This window comes from Melanotaenia boesemani, chromosome 22 (assembly GCF_017639745.1).
Source record: "Melanotaenia boesemani isolate fMelBoe1 chromosome 22, fMelBoe1.pri, whole genome shotgun sequence".
NCBI classification, from domain to species: domain Eukaryota; kingdom Metazoa; phylum Chordata; class Actinopteri; order Atheriniformes; family Melanotaeniidae; genus Melanotaenia; species Melanotaenia boesemani.
The window spans coordinates 21831168-21856625 of NC_055703.1; the positions used below are offsets into that span (position 1 = coordinate 21831168).

Here is a 25458-nt window from a genome sequence, read left to right on the forward strand (position 1 = left end):
CATTTAACTTTGAATTGTCCACATGAGAAATGCCAATTCAGTGTCAGAATAACTGGAATATGTGCAGCTAATTAACTTAAAATAGGTCCAATATTTTTTTTGGAGAGCACTAAGTGAAGGAAATGGTTACAAGCTGTCCTCACCTCCTAACAGTTCAGCTCAATGGTGAAAACAACGTGACACAGATACAGGATGATGTCATGGTTAAAAGCAGTGGCTCCCATCCTTTACGATGCCTCTACTACCAAATATTATGGGTGATTTTCTCTGGCCCATCCTCTGTTGCATTTTCTTGAAGTAATTCCTTTCCTACAATAACATTTTACAGCATATTCTATTTTTTATGCTTTATAATATGTGGTAGAGCCACACATTTTATTACATGAGGAGGAAGATGATCTAACCAGCAACAGGCACATCTATCTGTGTTAAAATGTGCCAAAATGTTAATGGACAGACTGTTGTGCCATAACAACTAAGTGCAAAAGACAGCAGATCAACTGGGTCCAAGGCTTTCAGAGCTATTGGGCAACTTTGGGACTTTGGGACGTGCACTGAACATTTCAGCTAAGCCAGCTCTGACTAACAACAGCTGTTGGCTGGACACACATACAGCGTATCGTACACACACACACAATGACATTTGGCCACGAAAAATACAAACATTGCAGCACATTATCACACTGTCTTCTAGTCTGTGTTTTTGTTATTACTTGTGCGGTCCGACTGGTGATACCAGGGTGAGGTTCATATCAGTACTACGGGGTTTTATGCACAGAATAATTAGAACCAGTGAAAACAGAAAGGAGAGAACACTGACATGTTATGAAGGCTCAGTATGCTAGATTAAGGTGTGATTAAGTGGACAGTTGTCAGTCTACAGGTTTGACATGTGTGCATGTGCATACTTGTGTCAGAGAAAAATGATATCTACAATTTGCAGTGAACAGCTCCAATAAATCAGAACACTGCCTGTCCCTTGGCTTCTCATAATGTTATATTAGACTATTGGGACACTATTTAAATGCATGTTACGGATTTTGCATCATGCATAGGAATCTTTAAAAACAAACAACAACAAAAAAAACAATCGAATTAGCTTGGTGGCTGCTGTGAGTTTGTTATGGGCCCCACTGTTGCAGTAAAATACTTTTAATTTTCTCTCACAGGGAATATGATTCAGTAAATAACAACTGCATTTTCTGTAGATGTTTTCTGAATTATAATCCCAATGACTATACTTTATTTTAATAGTAGATTCAGACTTAGCTTCTGATGTAAGTAATGCATAATAATGAATTGACACTGGAAAGTTAAAACCAAATCTTAACTTTTCTCTTTGTAAATTAAGTTTATTTGACCAAATAGCTAAATTTTTTTCTCCTGAAGAACTTATTTTGACTTCAGAAAAAGCTCATCTACACTTATTGTTATTTTGAATGGATTATTTAAGATTTTCTTGCATTTAATGTGTTGAGAAAGCTCAGACCTGATCAGACTGGCAGGAACAGATGTTATGCTGGCATAAACAAAACAAGAGATGGGTGGTTGAGCAATTCTAGCTTCCATGACTAATCACAAAAAGAAAACAATGACACCTGCTCCTGATGTCAGAACTGTTAAAGCTTTGGCTTCATAATAATTCCTGATAAATAAGTTTTTATTAATTTCAAACAATCATATGGGCTGCTAGTGTGACATGATTTAAAGTGTGAACATGTGTACAAGGTTCAGCAGTGAGTTGTTCAATACTACAGGGAGAAGCAGAAACTTTTCTATACACGGGTGTTAAGTGAGAGAACAAAATAGTTTATGTCATTTTAATGTGACTACTGAGTCGCCCGGTAACATCCAACACTATGGTGGTCCAAGCAGCTAAAAGCTGAAGAAGTCGCGCTTCTTTAGCTTCAGATATTCTGATTATTTATTTTTCTCCTTTTTAGGTTTTTGTCCAGAAAAGAACCTAGACCATGTAATTGTGTGACATGGTCTCAAAAAGAGCCCAAAACATTGTGGAACTGTGGTTATTGTTATCATAGATAATAATTCATAGATGTACCTTTAGGCCCAACAGGTCCAATATCTCCTTTCTCTCCCTGCATGCCGTCGGCGCCGACAGATCCTTTCATTCCCCGAGGACCTTGCATTCCCTTTTCACCTAAATTTCCTGAAATGTAAACACATTTGCATAAAAATCAGCCCTACCAAAACATGCTACAGCATTGGTCATCAAACATTATGTTTACACAGCAATACACACACAGAAAGATTTTACCAGCATACACTTTCTTTTAGTATTGGAGAATGGAGAAAATGAGTTAATACTGGTGTCTGTTATTTGAAATAAAGCCTCTAGGTCATTAACATGAAGCCATTACAGAAGTAGTTTTAACATGCATTCTCTACAATGGCCAATAGGGGGCGATTTCTCTTGTTCGAGTCTGGGAAAAGTCTATAAGAAATTGACACTTCTTTCATTTTTTTAAAAACCTTTAATAAAATTTTTTCTAGTGATATTGTGCACTAAAATACCATTTAAAGTTCCCATTAAAAGGAATTTTACATGTTTTTATGTACAAATTTCCTGTAAGAATATAGACTAAGGAGGCCTTCTTGTGATGAAATGCAAAAAGATGCCAACATTTTGACTAATTTCCCAAGATATATAAAACTAACAAATCATTAAGGACGCCTAGAAAACTTTTTCGACCTTGTTTCATTGACAGTTAAAAGCAGTATGGTCTACAAAGCAACTGATCCCGTTCCCGTGCTTTTTATATTACACAGAGTCTGTTGTTAAGACAGTGAAAAACTCTTGATGAAACACCAATCTGTGAGTGATTTTGTAACAAACTTTTCTCAATATGGTAAAGGGAAAGACATGAAAGAGGCCTGTAAACTCTGTTGAGGGGTTAAAACCCCAGGGAGCCAGGCTGAAACATAATCAGTCCCACTGAAATTGATAAGTCATCACATTTTTCTTAAAATTTGATGTGAGCCTTTACTATAAATAACTCCTGATCTTTATTTTGTCAAGCTGACATGCAGCATTTTACCTGGAAGGAGTCCCATTGCATGGTTTATTAGCCCCATCTGTGCATATCAGCACTGTGTACACTACTCTGTGATTTAATCAAGCAACATTCCTACTGCGAAGGACACACGTTAAGTATCAGCTTCTAGAAATTAAGATTCTAAAAGTCTTGTTCTGCCATTTGCCCACATTTTAAACCTTTACACTAAAACATAAACACTATTTGCACCATTCTTTCTAAAAACCTACCCTGTAGCACAAAATTAAAATGTTTATTTACAGAAAGCACGCTTTAAAGTCTCAAAATTAATGTAGTAATGACTTATTGATTGCACTGCTAAAGTACGCTTTATCATTTCTAAACATATAAACGCTCTGATTACACATTTGTGACTGCTCTGAATTTAAATGAAATAATTGGACTGAACACATTAGAGCCAGAAACACAAAATAAACTAATGATAGATGATGTCATGTAACTAAACACGATTCAGCCCAGTGGGAAAAAGCTCTCCATCAAGGTTTGGATCCAGAGCAGAATTGTTGCTTGTGTTCTGTTGGTCCAACTGGATCGTTTAACAGGAGAAGGCTGGACGTGATGATAGATTCTTTTGGCTTCGATGCAAATTGGGCTACAGACATGCTTTTGGTGCAATGCAAACAAATTGTGGAGACCTTTGTTAGTAAAATCGGGGATTTTTTTTTTTTTTACAAAAACAGCCTCCAGCATTTAAAAAAATGCAAAAAAGAGAAAATTTTTAAGGTTTTTAATTAGAACAGTAAGCTCCACTGTAGTTTCACTTCCTTCACATTATTTAATCGCCTGCAGAACTTTGGCAATCAGTTCTTATATGAAATATATACACAGTCGAGCATAATAAAACAATATAAATCTGTTTTAAATTATGTTTGAATCCCTAAAGCATTTTGGATAATAAATGAAATACAGTAACTTTCTGAAATTAAACTTTGTTTGCTGCCTAAGAGAACAGTATCTGAAGCTTTTCTGACATAAACACAACAAAACAGACAAATTGTTGGTGTTAATTCCAATATGATGCCTATATTGTTGGATAATTCTTTGCAGGCAATGACTGCCTGTAGTCTGGAAGGAAAAGACAACATAATCAAAGTAAAGTTTGCCTGCTTTGTGATGCTCTGCTAGGCCTTTACTGCAGCTGTGTTCAGTTATTTGGTAGTGGGTCTTTCTGCATTTATCTTTGCGTTCATAAGTGAATTGATGGTAGATCTGGTTAAAATCTTGTTTTTGCCTCTTTACCTTCAAAACACCTGTGTAGGATGTTTGGAGGAGGCAGGATGCCATGCAATAAACCTTCCTGTCAAACTGAGTAAGCAGAATTCATCCATCTGGATTTCCCACATTATCATTTAACATCAGTGACCTGATATCATTGGACGTTGTGCATGTCCATACCATCATTATGCTTCCATATGTGTTACAGATGATGCTGCAAACTTCAGATTGTGGACATCTTAAACTATCTCCATACTTTTTCTTTCTTTCATTGCGGTTCAAAATGAGTTTAGTTTAGAACTCGTCTTGCTTTTTATAATCCTACCCTTCCTATTCTTGAGGTTGATAAATGGATTTTGACTTGTGGTAAATCTGCTGTGTTCATTAAAAAAGTCAGATAAATACAGTTTCACACTTTAAGTCAGATGTTTTCCTTTTGGATAATGAAACCCGGGCCTTATTATGTAGCTCATAAGTATGCTCTTTCCCCCCAAAAAAACTCAAATCTGTTGATCTGGTTTCTCTCAGTGGTCCTACAACCTTTCAGATGGAATTTTTTAGAGTTTTTTTTCAGTTTAAGGCCTATTTTGCTTGCACTGAAACAGCCCACTTGTTGTGGGTGCAAAGCAGCAATTTTCAAAAGAAATAACTGATGAGAAAATAAAGATTTTACCTCAATCTATAAAACCTCCAGCTTTCAAGTCGATTGTTTCATTATGTTTAAAAAGAAGGATCAACATATTGGAAAAATGTAATCCCCCAAATCTTAAATGCACTTTACCACCAGTCTGAACTCTGAGCCTGCATTCATTATATAACTGTAGCTTGAATATGTTTTGGTAAACACAACAATTGCGTCCGTGTTCAGTTATTTCCAGACTTAACTGTATTTCCAACAGGAGGTGGAGGAAACCAAAAGCACTGATTAAAGGAGATGAAACATCTCAGCAAACACTGAGATGCTAAAGGTTGTTTGAGCATCCAATCAGGGGACCAAATAATAACTCATACAAAACAAACAAAACTTTCCTATATGTTGTTCATATTGTGTTTGGTTTCTACTCATATGTTCAAAACAAATCTGATGCATTGGATTAAGAGTATTTTAGAGAAGTGTGCATGGTCAGAAACAATGCTTCGACGTTTGATAAATGTTTGCATGCACTTCCATTAAATGCAAAGATCAATTTGCACTTAAATTAATTAAACTGTTAAATTGCCCACACTGGAACTTTATTTCCTGGAATTTATCTATTTTATTTTAGGTCTCTTTTTCTTTCTGTTTTTATTTAATTTCTTTTAAAGTTGGTTTTTAATGCACTTGTGGCTTGTGGCTATCCGACCTGCTACTATGTTAGCCATGTATGTCCTGAACAGTTCACCTGATGCTAAAAGGACTAACACAAAGAGATAAAGCCACTTTACCCAGCCTTCATGTAGGCGTTTATTGGTTGTTGGTGTTGTTTTATAACATATAAGGTTATAAAATGTTATTTTTTTCTTGCTTAAAACCATTCAGCTATACAGCAACTCATCACTAATGAGTCTGTTGATCAAAACTCAGCTCCTGAAAGAGTCCACTTCTACTTGAGACCAGTGATAAACACTGAGGTGTGTTTAAGTTTTGGCCTCGGGGAGGGTTTTGTTTTCAATTCACTTGGCTATGTCTACAGGTTAATTAATAATCAGCCCTGTTTTTTTTTAGCTCTGACGTTAGAAATTCTTTTCATTTAGTTTTTCCTGGAAGTACAGCAGCACAGGGGCGGCCCCCTTTCAATAGGGAGATAATGCTTCTTGGAAGTATACTGTAGCCAAGGAATGTAGGATGGATGATGACAGGGGCGACCTGTGGGGTGATGATTCCAGAAGTACCAGGCTGAAGGGGTTCCCAGAACATCTGGATTCATATAGTTGTTGTTTGTATTATGCTCTGTCTTTGAAAAAGAATTTTGGTGACACGCTGGTGACTTTGGCAGCAGGTTCCTATTTTTTTCTTTTTTTAGAAGAAAGTCATACAAGATGAAGATTGATGATGCATCCCGCTGGTCCTGTCTGAAAATAAATCCCCACCCAAAGTATGTGGCTTATGTATTCCTAATATATATATAAAAATGACTGCTCACTGCATTATTAATGCATCTAAATGTAATCACAACAGCTGAAGGAGCAACACCTGAAAGACTGTTCTGTTCCAAATGTGTCTAAATGTCCACCATTCATGCTTCTAAACCTTAAATCCTGGTGATTAGAAGAGGGTTGTGACTCCCAAATTTGGTGCTTACATGCAGTATTTACAGGGCAACTTGATTTTATGACTTTTAAAAGCCACCCACAAAGAATGCCAGGGCAGTTCCTTCATTTGTTAAATGAATTAGAGCATTTTGTGTTGGTAAAATGCTTCAAAAACTGTGATACTATCATATTTTACAGGTTAAAAAGTTATCAGAAGAAACAGCTGGTAACACTGGGCTATTATAGTTGAAGAATGTATGACTTAATACACTGTTGGAAAAAAATTAATTAATGAAAAGCAAAAATAATAATCTTCACACAAACATTGCTTCACACTTAAAGTGGGGGTTTTTTAAGCCTTTTTTGTTGGTAGTTTATTTGAATCTTTTTTGAGATTATAAAATGAACACTTTAGACCAACAAAGCTGTGATAGAAATCTGAGAAAACCCAGATAATTAAGCAATACATATTCTGTTTGGCCTGTTTCTGTTTAACAAGTCCCACTGCAGTTAGAACTTTTGTTGCAGGAGAAATGTGTACAAAAGAGCTGAAATCAGTATAATATAAAATAATAAAGTAATTAAAACAATAAAACATATAATAGTTTCATAGTTATAAAACTGAAGTAAATTATGAACTGCGAAGGATGCAATCTTTAATAACTTTCAGAGACTTTCCTTCTATAAAAATGACCAAATGTTGTTAATGCAAACAATAATGATATATTATTATATTTAAAGACTGTGTAACATCTTCTCGTCCAACTAGCATTCACTGAAATGATGATGGTGTTGTAATAAGAACGTATTTGAGCTCTTACTGCGATTGTCTTCTAACCCAAACCAACTGGTTTCTCTTTTTCACTGTAACAAAGTGTTGAAGCCCTATTTTTTCAGCAAAATTGATCTGCAGACTTGCGTTTATGTGCATGTCGAGTATCCGTTCTCAGTGAGAAAAAGATGAAAGAGTAGGACTTTCACCCAGTAGACTAGGGTTCCTGATTGTACTGCCCCCTTTTTTTTTTTTTTTTGTTTTATTCCTCTAACATTTCTTGATGGTCCCTTCTGTTTACATTTTTTAGTGATTGTTTACTTTGGAGGTTTAGGTTTACAGGGTCCCATAATACCACAGACTTCTCATTATAATACAATCTTTATTATTTAACAACTATATTTTGAGCTGTTGGCAAAGATAGCTTCAGCATTTTGATGTGAGACTTGGCTGGAAATCTGCTTTGCCTTTCCATAACCAACAGGCATGTTCGCACCCACCTCTCAATCCAGTCAGCCCAGGGGCCCCTGGGGGCCCCAGTTGTCCAGTGTCACCTTTTTCACCCTTTGGCCCTGGAGGTCCTGCATGAAGAAGGGGAAGACTGGAGTTTTTAGTGCATACAAAGCAAATCATTTTGCATTTTGCAAATGCTGTTTTTAAAAGATTCTCTTAAACATTTCTGTACAATTACAAACTGCGCTGGTCTAGTAACAATAAAAACATAATTCATATATATATATATATATATATATATATATATATATATATATATATATATATATATATATATATATATATATATATATATATATATATATATACTGTATATAATATACACACACAAAATTTCACCTATATATATATATATGTATATATATATATATATATATATATGTAGGTGAAATTTTCCCCAATGTTGTAAAAAAAGCTTCATAGATGTCTTCATATCTATCATGGATTTATACACACACACACACACACTGAATGACAGCTACCAAATGAAGGCCAAACTAGATCTGACAACTGGTGGAAGGATTCGGTCCAAGCATTTGTTGTACTTGGATTACTCCAGAGAGAGTGAGTTGGAGAAAAAGCCAAATATAAAGTGAAAAAGAGAGAAAGGTCTGGCCACAATTGGAACCACATGTTTAACAAGGTGGACCACAGCACAGCTTGTGGGAATGCTTCAGAATTCAGGACTTGTTATGGTCCAGCACATGTTCACTGGTTGGGATCCTTCAGATCTCCAGTTTGCACTTTTCTGATAGTGACTGCTTTTTGAGATACAGATCTGCCAGCTGCCGCCTCAGGCTGCTTCACAACTGTACACATTTAAGTGGTAACAGCAGGTTATAAGGCTGTGTAAATGTCACAATAAGAGGGCAGTCAAAGTGTGCACGTTTTTGTGGTTTTATCCTTGTAAGAGTAGCACAAGCCAAGGAAAACTGATCAAGCTGCCATTCATTTCTTTGTCGCATTGTCTCTGTGATATATTTATTTCATGCATGTAATAGCTTACCAACACATGAACAACTATCCATATCCATTAGTTGCAGTCTCAGTTTGCCAAAGAACTGACTCTTCTAAATGTAATTGTGCATAAATTTAGTTGGAACAAGGCTCCCATTGAATACCATTGTTCACAGTCAAGTTTGCTATTGCTGTGTCATGCTTCAAATCAAAGGGTGCCTTAAATTGCCCTTTTCATATATTAGACATGCTAAAGTAAGAAATAAATTAAGGTTTTGGACGGTAACTAATCATCATCAATGTGGAGTTCATGTAATGGACATTTTGGCATCAGCTTAGTTGCTGTAGCTTTTATCTAGTTGAGCAACACAAATTACTGACACTGCTGCACACAGAAAGCACAATAACACCATAAAGTTACATTATGTTATTCTGATTTCTATTGCAAGATTAAGCTGCATGTCACCGGGCCACTGCTGGTTGATATGCTACAATCTGTGTGTGAAATGTTTACTAACTGCTGGGAGGCCAAGATCAGGAGGAAGACATGCTGTAGATTGAATAGAAAACCTTATTAACTATCTTACATTAGTAGATCACTGACTCATAATGTCATTGTCTAAATTTTAATACTGCATTAATGCCCTTTTTAATTTATTCTGTAAGAGTCTGCACTGCTGGTTCGGTTTCCCCATAAGAGGCAGAGACACAGAAAAGAGGCAGTAGCTAAATATTTCAGATTGCAAAAAGCTGAAGAAGAAATGTAAATAAGGAGATAAATTGTGCATAATGAACATTGAGGATCTAGTAGACCTTTAAACCATCATTATCTATAAGTCAATGGACGTAATTTTCCCTTTTCATCAAACTGAGACAAGGTGGCAGCTACAGAGCTTTGAATGTACTTTTTGGTAGATTTAAGCTTGTATAGAGCAAAACTATGCACCTCTATCCGTTAAAATTGGCATCTGTACATTCATTAGACACTTTAAATTAAAGTTACTTTCATGTGAGGAAAACATCAAGGTCAGAGTGGGTTAAGTATCTTGATCAAAGATACTACAGCATGTGAATTGGGGAAGCTGAGAATGGATAACTACTTATACTGACACCTTTTTTTTCTCCACCTCTATTTAAAAAAAATCATACTATAGTTCAGTAACTTTGCCATTAGAACTAATTTAAAAGCCTGTTAAGTTTGCTCTCCTGGAAAGCAATGAGTCAAAAGCTAGGCAGAAAAACATACTGGTGGTGTGAACCTATCACGTTCACTCATATTAACAGTTTCCTAACTTTACAACATAGAATTTAAGTCTGAATGCCAATCTTTAAAGGAATAAAACTCATATTAGCAGCTGTGAAGACCTTGTTTTGGCAAGCAACACATTATTAATTTCCTGGCTCTAATAGTCACCTTTGTTCATTAACAAGTGTAACGGGTCGTCCAGAGCCAGCATGAAAACATCCAACAGCCCAGTCCAGGATTACAACATCAGCATGAAAACACTGAGAGAAAAATCTGCTTCAGGACGGAACAACAGCTTGTCTTGTTTTGTCTGCCACACTTGTGTAGTCTAGCAGGAACCATAACAGACTGTGATATGACAACTTGTATGTTTACTGTAAGACAAAATGAGGAGAGTGTTGGACCGTTCATCACCAACAACAATGACACAAGATCTTAACTGGGTTTGTGTGTGTGTTTTTATTTTCTTTTTTTCTTTTGGAGGATACAGGATGTTGCAGCCTAAAAACAGATGGATAAAACTGTATTTAAAAGAAAGTTTTACAGAAACATTTCTTTAATCATACACAGAAAAAAAGACCTATACATAAATAAACTCTTTTTCTATAAGAAAATAAAAAAAAGGCTCTGTTCACACTACAGGAAAAAGTGACTCAGGGGCCGTCCCCACGACGCCGAATTGCAGTAAAACTGCAAAAGTATTTTAGCAATCCACCCTTTCATCCCCACGAAACCAGGAATTAGCCTCCATGAAACCAATCATGTCTGAAACCAGGTACCAAGGTGGATAGGTTTGAAACCTCCACCGTCTGTGGTATTGTGCGGACAACGTAACTGCACCACTAGAGCATATGATGTCAGTGTGATGAATGCGCCAAACACAACAATAATGGCGTCCGTGACCAACTGTGTTGTGGTGCTGCTCCAGAAAGTCCTGGCTTGTACAGCTTTAGCACCAAAATGAGCTACTTTTACAAGACAGTATCAACCAAGCATATCAAGCAGATATGTCATTATCTGCACATGTGCTGTTTTGCTCTAGCTCTGGAGTGTTACTCTTCAATATTTGTAGTGCCCCCCACAGCCTTGTAGTATGTACCACAGTGGTTTCGTGGGGATGTTGAAGCCTTTCTCCTAGTTTTTGCCACCGTTTTCACACCTGAACTGGCTTCGGTGCCGTGTGGACATAGCCTCAAATCCAACTTCTTTGCCCAAATGTGACCCATATCTGATCCTGTTATTACGGTCAGATTATTTCAAATCTGACCCAGGCTACTTTCAGATGTGGTACCAAATCGTATATATATCCGATCTTTTTCAAAACAACCTCAGTCTGAACGGTCATGTTGACTTCACTCCAACTTTTAAGACATTAAAGTGAGACAGATATCACAATTCAACACTGGATGAGATGGGTCACAGTAAGATCGACCGTAAACAATGGATGGATTAACGTTATATAATCATTTTTCCAGCTGTAATTGCATAAGAGCTTTAAAACTGATACTCACACACTAACATGTGTAGCATCTATATTTGCTACCATAAACAGCATTATGGTAACGTCACGTCTGCCTCACATGGGGGTCACTTTAGGGCTGTAAACAGTTCACACTGGAGTGTAACAGAGGTCATACTGAAAAGATATTGTGAACTGAACAACTGTGCAAAAAATAAATAAATAAATAAATAAAAAATTCTGCAAAAGAATCAGATTTAATCATTAAAACATGCAGTGTGAATGTAGTCCAAGTGAACCAAATGCAGAAAAAAGTCATTGTGGATAAACACAACCAATAGAAATGGAAGTTGCCCGGTTTTAAATGAGCGAGTTTTTTTGTTTGTTTTTCATCTTAAATTTTGCTTCAGTAATTCTTGATGTAGCGCCACCTCAGGTGAGAATGAGTATTTGTTATTCAGAGGGTTAAATTTGTTTGACTAAGTGTGGTGTGAAAGCAAATTCGGACCAACTGAATGTTGCAACCCCCAGCTGTTTAGTAGACTAAGTCTAGTAGACTATTATGTGTGAAAACGGCCTAAATGGGTGCAGTCTGGACTTATCACAGTCAACATTCAGCAAGACTTTAACTTCTGTACTGTATATAAGGCATGAATGCTCAACCAATTTAGCTACAGAGGTACCCAAAATTAGAAAACAGCTGACCATAAACTGTATACAAAAGATGTACATAGCCATAGTTAGATGACTTAAATTAAGTGGTTTACACAAAAAACCCATCAAGAAAATGTTTCCTTAAGTAGTAAACAGCTCCCCCTGTTGGTAAAATGCACATTTAGGACACTTCCACATTTTCTTAATTTCTCAGACCCATGAGGTCTCTTATTTATATACAGTTTATGGAATTGACATGAAAATAATTATTGCCAATTCCAAGTTTTGGGCCATTTGATGAAGTTTACGTACTGAAAATTGCGAGAGAAATTTCAGTCTTTATCTTATAAGTTAAGGAAAACTCTTATTTTAGTAGCTGTTTGAAGCTTTCAGTAGTATTAAAAGATCTTCTTCAGCAGACGAACTTGCTTCCTTCTTGGTACAGTTCAGGAACATTTCCACATCATACTGGTCCAAGTTGCCAGTGAGATCAACAAACAACAAAGCCCAAAATATAAGTGTGCAATTTTTTGAAAATGCAAATTTTGGATATACAAAAGTGATCAAATTCAGGTGATAATGTTCCTACATTACTGTAAACTAAACCATGTGGGATTTTTTTTTGCATCCCTTTACAAAAATAACTAGAGGCAATACTTTACTTCACATGTTTGTGTCATTAATGCAGCATGTGTGGCATTGAGATCTTAGAGAGAAATTAAACACTGAGATAAAGAACTGAATAAGAAAAACAGGAAAGAAAATGGAGCCTTGGGAAGAGTAAAGAAGAGGGTAAACATGGAGAGAGATGTAAAACTTTTCTTGGCTAAGGTGAGTGAGAGCTAACAACAAACAAATGGCCTGCATGGCTAAAACTAATGACAGAGCTTAACTGAGTTTTCATTCTGGAAGAGGCGCCTAATTTTAACCCACAATTGTTTCCAGGCTCAGAAGAAATGGCATCCCACCCACATGTGAAGCAGACTCCAGATCAGGAGTCCCATTCGGTTTGAGTTGCCATCAATCAGTTGGGGCTGCGACCCCTGCCAGCATTACATCATGGCATACCTATTCTGATTTTTAACAAGCTAGAAGACATTTGGTACGCTGGCAACAAGAATTGCATCACATTGGGACTTATCAGGTCTGAACAGATTGGATGAAGAACAGGGTTGCTTAAGACTCTGGGGTAGTAATTCCATGGTGTAAAATCAACTTTGCGTGCAAGGGGTCACTTGTACTCAACTGGACTTCAAACATGGCTCAGATGAGCTGTGTTAAAAGATCTTTTTAGAGCACTGAGTCCAACCCAGGGGGATTAAATGAAAGTTCTCATGTTTTAACACTGCAACGTCATGTTACTTTGCAAATGCCACATGATATCCAGAGTGCTGAGAAGAAGCACTTTAGATCTTATCTTCACAAGGTCCCATCAGGGAGATAGATGTCTGAATGTTCCCAGATTCAATCATAGTCACAGTCCTAAGCTGTTTTCAAACATAAACTGCAAATTTTCTAGTTAATTTCTAAAGAAGCCTCATGAGAGAACACACATGTCTGCATCAGACAAACTGTATTGTTTGCAGACTTTACTGAGGCAATTCCCCTGGAATCAAGTCAGGATAACTGTATCTACAGTATTTCAAATTAGTGAACAAGTTTGTACTAACAGCAGTTCCTTGTTTATATTTATTTCTGCTGAGATCAGTTTTTTTTTTTACCTATAATTAAAACGTAAAAACTACTTATAAATAATTAGGAAGACTATTCTGTGTGCTGCAAACAAAATGCTGAATCTGCAGCATATTTTTTGCATAATGTCCTGCTTTCTGTCACAAAAGATAACTACAAGCTATTCTTTTACTTGACTCAAAAACACATAATTCACGACAATGCTTTATGATGTCTGTTTGACGCCTTGACCAAGCCTTACAAAACATGGCAGGAATTTGAAAGTCAAGTATGACATTGTCATGAAAATCTGATTTGCACTTTTTTGCATTTTTAAAACTTGTTATTAAAGGTAGAGTGTGTAACAAAATCACAGAAAATTTTAATATATAATTAAAAACATGTTTATGTCTGGAAGACGTATGGCCACTAACAGCCACTGTGCATTCAAAACTGTGCTTTGAATTTGAATAAGTTTGTTCTCACCTTTACCAGTAGCTGTCAGTAATTTTCACACACAAATCTCACACAGATTAAAGATTAAAGAATTTGATTTGACATTTGGATCTCTTTACTGACCTTCTAATACTGTGAGGTTCTTTAAGGCCATGGAGTGCTCCCAGTCTTTCAGTCGCAGGTCCTCTGTGATTGTGTTCAGGATCTCCATCTCATTTCTCAGCTGGGCCTCCGTGTGGACATGCGTCACCCATAAACTGCTGGTGTCCTCTGTTATGTTGCTGATCTGGATCTGCGCAGACGTTTGCAGGCAGGGTTGTTTTCAGCAGCAGGTTTAACATACATGATGTTTTCATGTAAACTCTGATGAACCTCCAACCTGTAAGTCCTGGATTTTGAAGTGATGAATACCGATGTCATTGCTGAAAGTGTGATTGACAGCTCCCACAGTCCAGTTGACCTCGTCTAGTTTCTCTCTCAGCCCGCTCACTTGCCCTGATGTTTCCCTAAAATACAATCAGAAACAAATAGGAGTGCATTCTTTAGCTTAAGATTTTCTCTAGGCTGCTATATAAATGTGTACCTGAGCAGGAGGTCATGGTCACGCAGCCATCTGGAGGTTCGGGTCACTTCTGCAGTCAAACTTGTCAGGTTCCTGTCAGCAGAGGAACTGAGTGAGGACAACCTGTCGTCCAGCTGCACCAGGTAGCCGTCTGACTGAAGGGAATTAGCCTGGATACTCCTCAGCTCTACCTCCAGGCCCTGCAAGGAAGAGGATTAAATCAGAGATTCTATTTAGAAAATCAAAAAAGTGATCTATGATGACTATTTTGTAAGAAAAAGAAAATTGCTATTACTACTATGTTGCTAAGGGACCTCTGTTTTGACCCAGAAATCATGATGAAGCCAGTTTCTATAAGATTTTCAACCAATTAGAAAGCTTAAATTGATGGCAATATCCAATCAGGAGCAGCCAAAGACCAACAAGTGACAAGTATGTCTGAAAAGAACAAAAGTAATGGTCCTCTATGGCTGGAATAAAAGCAAGAAGATGTTTTGACACACGATGTCCCCAAAAATTGGGGTTGAAATTGGTTTTGTGAGGATAGTAAGCAAATATTAGCATAAATAACTGTAAATACAAAAAAATGAAACCTGGAGGAAAAAGCATAAATATGTAAATACAGTTTCTCTGTTGTGTTTACCAATATGTTTTCATCTAAAAGCCAAGCCTTGAGAGAATGTTATGCAGATAAGTGTTAAACAGTGACTGGATACTAATCACTGATAACAAAGCCAATTAATTGAATTAACCGCATAGGCCCATAGCAATGGGCATTATTACATCATGCTGCAAACCTAACAGCAGAATGTTTCTTTTTCCTGTTTCACAAATCTTCCCACCACTCACACCAACTCCCAAAGACCCCACCTACTCAACCATCCCGAAAAAGCTAAAAAAGAGAGAGAACATAACACAGACACATTTCATCTCGTTTGATCTTATATGGTACCTTGATGAGGATCTCCAGCCTCTGCAGCCACTCGCTGTGGTTCTGGAAGATGTTTTCCAGTTTCCAGATGTTCTCCACCAGGTCAGCCTGAGTGGATGCCTCGCCCAGGGTCTGCTGTGGCAGCCGAGAGTTCTCCGACATTCGAGTCACGTTCTCCATCTGCAACTCCTGCTGCAAGGACACCTGGGAGCGAGAGACTGAAGAGGGACAAAGAGAGGAGGACAGTCTGAAATTTGTTCTCGGTGTTGATTCAGTGATCCCTCAGCAACAGCAAAATTCCCAAAATCGAGTTTCATTTAGTATCAATCACAGCTGTCAGCATGAAGCGAGCCAGAACTGTAATGCTGAGCAGATGCTGAGCCAGTCACTCTACACTGGTTTTGGTTTTCTGTTCTTGTTGAATGTATTGTTTTTTTAAATCAAGACCTAAATATTTTTATGAGCTTTCTAACTTGGCTCAGAGTACAGTTGTCTATGCCGTAATGTCTCATTACAGAAATTCCTCATTTTGACTGATGCTAAGTTGGCCTCTGCAAGCAGCTGCTCATCCAATGCTTGCAGGACGGAGCAGTTTTTAGATAGATGACGTTTGGATTTCCAGTGATTAAAAAGAACATCTTAAAAGGCTTCTGGACTCTTTGCTTTTTGGACATTGACGTCTACAATTTCTTCCCAAGACAACTTTTAAATTTACCAAAACTAATGAGTAAAAGCCAATTGGATTAGGGGCTGAATACTGCTTTACATGTTTATGACATCACTATTTTCAAATGGTTTAATTGACCTAAAGCTGGATACCAAAAGAAGCTTAATTTCTTCTCTTATTAATAATCTTCTAAAAATGCTTAAAGCTAGTTTGATTACCAGACCAAAATCCTGGACTGAATACTGTGATTTAAAAACACTTCCACTAAAACAAGCCATAGCATTTATGTAAAAAAAAAAAAAAAAATCTCAAACAGTGCATGATCATGAAAAAGCAGCCCTCTCTCTCTACAAATCACATAATATGTTGCAGTGTCACAATCCATGGTTGTAAGCAGAATGTTATGCTGAAGACACAAGATGATGGAGGACACCAGAGTCTTGCAGATAAAGAATTGTAGGTGGATGATTTAGCTTACATAATGCAGGATGTTACACAGGCAGGAAATGGAAAAGTTTGAAAACTATGAATCAAAGTAAAAAAACTGACACAGAACTGGTACAGGTTGGAAAGCCACAATGAAACATCCACAAAAACACAGTAGGTGAAAATAATGATGATGATCTTGCAAAAAGCAAAAGAATCCTGGGAGTATACATACACAGAGAAGAAGAATATAATGATAAGATGGAGGTGAGGCAACCCAGGTGTGAGACACAGACAGGAAGCAGGATTATCTGAAACATACTTAAAGTTTAACAGTCATGGACGGGGCTACGAGGAGTATGGGCCATCCTTAAAATCTGACTGTAACCCAAAGTGCCACCCCAATAGGTAAACTGAACCTTACCTGGGTAAACCTCAGATGGCCAAGTGTAAGTAAATGCAACAAGTTCTATATAATGTTCTACATCAACAATAACATCATCTTGAAGGTAATGCAGGATTTATATGGTATTATCTAACCAACTGCCTACATGGGTTATAATATTTGTCTGGCCATGCTGTTTACATTTTATGAAGAGGATTTAAAGATCAGAAAACTCCCATCTGTGAGGACTATACAGAGCTAAATAGTCAAGAATGCTGAAGAAATACTGATAAAACTTGTGATTTTATTTAAAGTAAAGTAGAAGTGGTTGAGATTTCAAAGAGATCCCCAAAAATGTAATCTTTAGGGTCTGCAGGTAACTCCTGCAGCTGTTGGCGTAAAAGTGATGATGAGGAAACGAAGTAAAGACTTCTATCAAGGTTGAGTGAAAAGCAGAAATCCAAGAGCAGAAGCTTGCACAGAAGGAGCCCGCAAAAAAAAGCAACAGTGTCTTGGACCAGACAGCTTTGAGGTGATATAGCACATATTTGCAAGCAAAGAGGGACTTTCTGAGTGTGAGGCCAGGGTTTTAAATGAAGGAAATGCAATACTTGAGCACGAAAACAAGGGATCCTCCTCTCAAATTAAAACACATGGCTTCTGATTAAAGGCAGTAATATAACTGATTAAAATTAAACCCTAAACTTGCATGCAAACATACAGATAAAGTGACGAAACGATACAAACATACTAATCTGAAAGGGGAAGAGAACATGTCAGTGAGTAAACATCACATTTGCTAACAGTTAGCATACTTGCAGCAGAACATTAACTTGTGTTTGACTGTGGCACAAAATCTCTCTGTTCTCCAGCGTGTCTAATGAGAAAAAGCTCCTTGGTTTTATGAAAGCATGTTGCATGGTAACGGCTCGACATCTTGCAAGATGTTTTGAAACCTGATCCTCAGCGTTGCACAGGGACAACATCCTCTCAGAGGGAGCAGTGTGAGAAAAAAAACATCCAATGGATATAAAAGGAATTACTAAGGAAATAGGAGGAAACAGATAATTCCCTCAGAACACTGATACCCTTAACAGCCTGATATAGCACACACACAGCACACACACTTTCCACACTTTCCGTGGATCTCTGAGAGCGATAAAAGCATGTTTCTCTGTGTGGCTTTGTGAACCAGCAGAGACCAAGAAACGTCAACATAATCTCAGACAGACAGAAACAAAAGTGGTGCAAAGCCACCCTGCTGCAAGCAAACCACCTGAATTACGGCTCATTATATGTGTTAGGTTTATTCCTAATGACCTGAAAAACTAAATAAGCTGCAATCTCTCTCCACTACACAGGTTGCTTTACCGCAAAATGATGAACACACACACAGATAGGTTCAGCGTGCATGTAAAGGAAGAAGGAGCGGCTGCATGTAGAGGAAGAAGAGAAGGAAGATCAAGAACATGTCAAAATGAAAGATGAGAGGGGCTGAATAAAAAAAGAAAAGAGAATAACACATGAAACATGAAGAAAACTGAATAAGAGAAAATGGATGAAACCCAAGAACACAGCCAATTTCATTACTTTGCACCTTTTTGTATTTGCAACTTTTATTTACATATCCCTGATCTTCAGCCATGAAATGAAATGTAAGGATTGGTTTGCATGTTTTGGGTCTCATGAAGGAAAATCCAATGAAGACAAACATAAATTCCTGCCTGAATCTGGAAGTTTCCAATTGGAGCAATGGTACATCTTAACAGCTGAATGATATGGCAAAAAAATATTACAATATTATTTTCTATATTAGTTGAACTGGATTTTGATCACAATATAGAGCTTGTTGCAGACAAAGTGTGGCTCAAATCACCCCTATGATGAGGAGAAAACAAGGACCAAGGTTTCCCTTGCCCGGATGTGTGTCACCAGGGCCACCCTCTGGAGCCAGGCCTGGAGGTGGGGCACAGAGTCGAGCGCTTGGTGGTCGGGCCTTTGCCCATGGGGCCCGGCCGGGCTCAGCCCGAAAGGGTGATGTGGGCCTCCCCTCCCGTGGGCTCACCACCTGCAGAAGGGGCCATAGGGGTCAGGTGCAGTGTAAGCTGGGCGGCTGCCAGAGGCGGGGACCCTGGCGGTCTGATCCTCGTCTGCAAAAGCTAGCCCTAGGGACGTGGAATGTCACTTCTCTGGCGGGGAAGGAGCCAGAGCTGGTCTGCGAGGTTGAATGATTCCGGCTAGATATAGTTGGACTCACGACTTGGGCTCTGGAACCACTGTCCTTGAGAGGGGCTGGACCCTCTTCCATTCTGGAGTTGCTCCTGGTGAGAGGCGCCGAGCTGGTGTGGGCATGTTCATTGCCCCTCGACTTGGCGCCTGTACGTTGGGGTTTACCCTGGTGGAAGAAAGGGTGGCCTTCCTCCGCCTTCGGGTAGGGGGACGGGTCCTGACTGTTGTTTGTGCTTCTGCACCCTTTTTGGAGTCCTTGGAGGGGGTGTTGGAGAGCACTCCTTCTGGGGACTCCCTCGGGGCGTGATTGGGAGGAACGGCCGAAGAAAGAGTCCTATCAGGCCTTTTTGGCCTGTGGGAGTCCAGAGGCAGCTGATCGGCGGGCTAAGCGGAGCGTGGCTTCGGCGGTCGCTAATAGGGCTGCCTTGGCTGACACGCCTCTGCAGCATCGCGTGGACATTGGGGACAGTTCCCCTGGACTGGCAGACTGGGGTGGTGGTCCCCCTCTTCAAAAAGGGGGACCGGAGGGTGTGCTCCAACTACAGGGGGATCACACTCCTCGCCTCCCCGGTAAGGTCTATTCAGGGGTGCTGGAGAGGAGGGTCGTCGGATAGTCGAATCTCGGATTGGGGAGGAGCAGTGTGGTTTTCATCCCGGGCGTGGAACAGTGGTCCAGCTCTACACCCTCTTCAGGGTCTTTGAGGGGGCATGGGAGTTTGCCCAACCAACCTACATGTGCTTTGTGGACTTGGAGAAGGCATTCGACCGTGTCCCCCGGGGACTTTTGTGGGGGGTACTCCGGGAGTATTGAGTGCTGGACCCGCTTGTACCAGCTGACTGGTCCCTGTAAGACCGGTGTCAGAGCTTGGTCTGCATTGCCGGCAGTAAATCAGAATTGTTTCCAGTGCGGGTTGGACTCCGCCAAGGCTGCCCTTTGTCACCAATTCTGTTCATAACTTTTATGGACAGGATTTCTAGGCACAGCCTAGGTGTTGAGGGGATCCGGGAGGGGCTCAGTGTAGAGCCGCTGCTTCCCCACATTGAGAGGAGCCAGATGACGTGGCTCGGGCAGCTGGTTAGGATGCTTCCTGGACACCTTCCTGGTGAGGTGTTCCGGCCACGTCCCACCGGAAAAAGGCCCCAAGGAAGACCTAGGACACGCTGGACGGACTACATCTCTCGGCTGGCGTGGGAACGCCTCAGGATCCCTCCGGATGAGCTGGTGAATGTGGCCGGGGAGAGGGAAGTCTGGGTTTCCCTGCTTAGGCAGCTGCCCCCGCGACCCGACTCCGGATAAGCGGAAGAAAATGGATGGATGGATAGAGCTTGTTAATGCTTTCAATTTCAAAAGTATACTAATAATGACCACAAGGAGCATGAAAAATAAAACGGCTTTTGTAGTCTCTTTCTTTTTAAATGTTTTCATATAAGGGTGCAGCCACGAATGATGAGATGATGCTTCTCTGTTTGACAATTGCACTGCAAGGACTCATGCAGCGAGTCACATTGGCCTGCATTTTCATGCTTTTTCTTTTTGGTGTTAACTAATTGCATTTTGCATTGTATTAATCTATTCTTAGTTATATCTACTGAAACCAAACCACTTCCATATTACTGACATAGTGGGCCCTTTTTGTCATCTGCTTCAACAGTATGGAAAAATAACGTGGGTATAGTATCAACTTTTAGTTTAGTTTAGTAACGTTTGTGTCTCTCTTCAGCTACACTCATTGGACTGTGTTCCTAAACATTTTCCTTCCAAAATTTGCTGGCAGACATTATATATACAGTATGCATATTTTTTTTTCTCCTTTTTGGTTTTCTTGGCAGTCTGTAACCAGCTTAGAGGTGTGTTACTGCTAAGTAGTGTACTGGAGTGTGCTGAGGGAAGCACAGCTGGCTCTATAGATGGATTTACTGAAAATATCTCATACTTATCACAGAGATCAATGCAAATTTTAATTATTTTTTAAAGGCAGAACATTTGATAGCATTAAACTTGGTATCTGCATCAGTCTTGCTTTTAAAGCCCTCAAAATAGAAGCCCTTGAAGATGCTGATGACCCTGTTTTAGTACGTAAACTCAAGAATAGCATTTTGGTTTGAATGCACAGAAGCTAATACAGATAAATCCGTGATGCAAGCATCTCTGTTTATTTTTTTGGTCACTATGTAACCTGCCATGCCCATGTCATATACCCCTTAACTGAAAACAACAACAACAAAAACAAACAAAAAAACAAAAAACAGAGAAATTAATTAATTAATGTGGTAACTCAACGTAATAAATAACAGGCTTTGACCGTGTTGCCTATATTAGAAGTTGTTGCTAAACTGATTTTAAAATAATATTTATTTAATAATTCACGTGAAACTAAAAAGAATAAGCACAGCTTTTGGATTGTTCTTTGTTAATCAAACATCGATCAGCTTATTGTTACAAACTAAAAAAGTAAGCAAGTTACAACCTGCAAATTTCATTTGTGGTATTCAGAGAAACTCCATGTAGAAATTAAAGCGAGAGAAGGAAAATAAACATCCATTGCACACATTGGTCCATTAATCTCTTTATTACTATATTAAAAAGTTTACATGGACCAGTAACATTCATCCAACATCTGTTTCTTAATTTTGTAAAGGGGTTTTCAGAAAAGCTGCTGTGTGGTTTCTTAAGTTTAAGGTGCACAATTGCTTTTCTTAACTATAGGTTGTTGGGGTCATGCTTCTTACAGTCAACAGCAACTATGAATTATTAGAGCAATTTCCAATTATCATAAAATTCCACTTTGTTTCTCCATCTACATCGCTAAGGGGATCATCCATCGGCTTCAGAAATATTTTCTGTTAATTAATGTCTGTTATACTGCTGCTCTGTTAACTAGAAGAACAGAAACCATCTTCCCAAAGGTCATTGTGTGGTGAAAGGCTTATCTTTTCATTTGCAAGCGGCTAAAATGGATGTTTTTCTCTCCACAACAACATGGTTGCCTAACCACACATCAAGCTAAATTAGAATTTATCTTAAGTTAAATATATATTATTTTAGCTCCCTGCTGCTGAGGGCAGTTTCTAACACTTTATATTCCAGTATGTTCCCCAACTACGTGTCAACTTAGTATCAGACCAGATGCATCAATCTAGTAAAGTTTTAAGGGTTAATGATGCTTTTTTTTAAATTTATCTTATTTACAGTGATTTTTGGGCACTTAGATTATCCTATATTACAGAAAGAGAACATAAGGAGAAAAACATGAATGGCTAATATTTGGATAAACTTGTAGAAAAGAAGAGGAACACACTAAAAAGCAACGATGAAACACAAATAAGTTTCAAAATTAGATTAACTTTATCTGTATCTACCTTTGAAAAAGGTTGTGTACTATGAGGACTGCCAAGAATTTTTATGTTCTCAAATTTGTACCATTTTTATGGATACGATTGAAAATTTCTTGCAGCTTATCTATCAGTTCAGTAGTTCTTCATATTAGTCCTTCAAAGAGATCGTTTTAGCATAAAGACGTTTTTAACCTACTGAAGGAAAACTAAGATGCATTCCTGACAAATAAGTTTCAAACTTCTCAAAGTTCAGCTCTGTGGGATGGGAAAGTCATGTGTGATCTGTTCCATTCTTCTCTTATTCAGTGTTTTCAAACACAAGCACAGTGGCACGGCAGCAATATTCAAAATATATTAGTCCCAAATCCACAGCTTCATGGTCTCTGGCTCTCTTGTGGAGACACAGAAGCAGAGGACACTTTATCCATGCACGTATCAAATGCTGGGTGAGCAGGCCAGCTCAACAGCTGGGCTTCATGGTGTAATGTGAATGGGTCCCATATTAATGGTCTGTGTACGTCTGCAGCTCATCTGCACTGTTGTTTGCACTCGGTATGGCTGACCAAAATCAGGGTTATTTATTTCTGTCAACACGTTCAGGCTGAAGGTGCAGATGTTATCATGGTAGGCAAAGAAGGAAGGTTATAAAATGATGGATTTAACTACAGGTATAAGCACAAATAAAATATACAAATGAAATTGAACACTTTGACGCTTGGTTTCACAAATTTCCAACAAACCATTTCTGGACTTTATTTTATTTATTTTCATCTAACTAATTTTTTTCTTTTATTTGCTCATATTTATGTTTATTTTTTATACTATTTTATTATTAATACTTATTTATTGATTGTTTATTTAACATTTAATAGTACTTTATTTCATACCAGATTTTTCTTCTTTTTATCCCCATATTGTTTTTGTCTGTATTTATTTTGTTTTTATAGAATTGTAAATAAATTCAGACATTGAGGGGTCAACACATATATGAAAACATGTTAGCATTTCTTTATATACACATGTAAATATTTGTTTAGAACAATACAAATGCAAGATGAGAAGAGAAAGCAAACATATTAGATACCATTTGGTGCAACTTACATGCTAATGCCGGTGTTTCGAGATATCTTCTTTTTGTGTCTATGAGGACAGTTTGGTTGATTTGTGGACAAAAAGACTCAAATAATCATTACTATTTTTCATAATATCACATGTTTATCACTAAATATACAAAATAATTCATTATATGTTAGTGTTTTGTGTATATTATATACAGTGTATTATAAATATAAACTCTGTCTTATCACACCATGGGCAGATGACATAAAGATCCTGGTCTGCTCTTAAAATGGATGTAAAACAAGAATGCATTTCAGCTGCTGCTGAAAGACTCAGTCTTGTTGAGTTTTTAGACTCCATCCTACTGCACTTCTGGATATTTTGCACATCTAAAAAGGGAAAATGATTTTCTTTAATTATACAAAATAATCAGTCTTTGTTCTGAATGTTTGTGCATGTTTATGTTCCTTCTGGAAATAAAAGATCTGGATAGATGTTTATTTACTTTGCAACGACCACCTGTTTCCATTTTTCTCTCACAAAAACAAATTTCTAACTATGAGGGGCAAAATTGTACTCTGGCTCATTTTAGTACATTTTAACTAAACCTTATTTACAAATTCTAATGAAAACCACTGAATTTAACTCAGCAAAAAAAAAAAAAAAAAAAAAAAAAAAGAAAAACAGCTCCTGGCCTTATGTTTTTTTGCCAGAATAAAAAAAGGTGAAAAAGGTCTGGGTCCCCATGCTGTCATGAGTAGACCACATGGGGTGCACACACAGTCACCGGGGCCTCCTGGACAGTGTCATGATCAGGATCATCTGTAACTAAAGCCAACATGGTGTCTTCATTTATCTCTTTATCTGCAGTCTGAATTATTTATTGATGGATACAGGTTGAAAGTAACTGAGCATGAGTCATTTTGCATGTTACCACTGTGTCTTTGTTTTCTTGGTTTGTTTTGGCATTTTTTGCAATTTAATTTCGAGGAATGACACCATGACCTATCATTCAGTGCCATAAAATATCATGCAAAAAGCTTCACATATGTAGAAATGACTGGTGACATGTACTTTGTGGTTACACACAATGCCGTGTTACTGCCTGTCCCACGATGAAGCTGAGATTCATTAAAGATGAAAGTATGTTTTTCTGCAGTGTAAACTAGTGAGTGAAGTGCATGAACCCATCCTCTTCAGCTTATTGTTACAAGCTTCTTCTTAATACATTGTTTGGCAAAGCAGTTTCTCTTTCCCAGCTCTGCTAACCTGTAGTTTATCAAAAGTCACCCCTGAATCATGTTAAATGTGTTGTACAGTTCAAAGTCCTGCAGTCCTCTGTGTCCTGACCCTGCAGCCATGGCTACTAATCTCCCTGTGCAACTCCCGAACAGGATGTTTAATAAAGTCACTTCATACACAGCAAATCTGTGTGTGTTTAATAAAGAGAGAACAGAAAGCAGAGTCATTTAGCTTTTAATCACCATTACAAACAGGATTTGTGGATGAGTTTGTCAAGTTTATTTATATATGCTGTTTTCTCTCAGTGAATCGTGATCAACATCAGTCATGACTCCCACATATTCAATCTGGGCTTTTATTCTTCTGTACAGC

At 38.2% G+C, this 25458-nt stretch overlaps 1 protein-coding gene across 1 annotated transcript in view; it reads right to left on the reverse strand.

The window, feature by feature from the left end:
- Positions 1-25458, reverse strand: part of scara5 (scavenger receptor class A, member 5 (putative)) — an 81364-nt gene that overhangs the window by 27207 nt on the left and 28699 nt on the right. The window contains exons 4-9 of the mRNA XM_041976316.1: positions 15764-15960; positions 14833-15011; positions 14629-14755; positions 14373-14541; positions 7794-7874; positions 2060-2167 (exon numbers count right to left, since the gene is read on the reverse strand). Coding sequence (XP_041832250.1) covers positions 2060-2167; positions 7794-7874; positions 14373-14541; positions 14629-14755; positions 14833-15011; positions 15764-15960 — 861 coding nt within the window. The remainder of the gene's footprint in view (positions 1-2059; positions 2168-7793; positions 7875-14372; positions 14542-14628; positions 14756-14832; positions 15012-15763; positions 15961-25458) is intronic.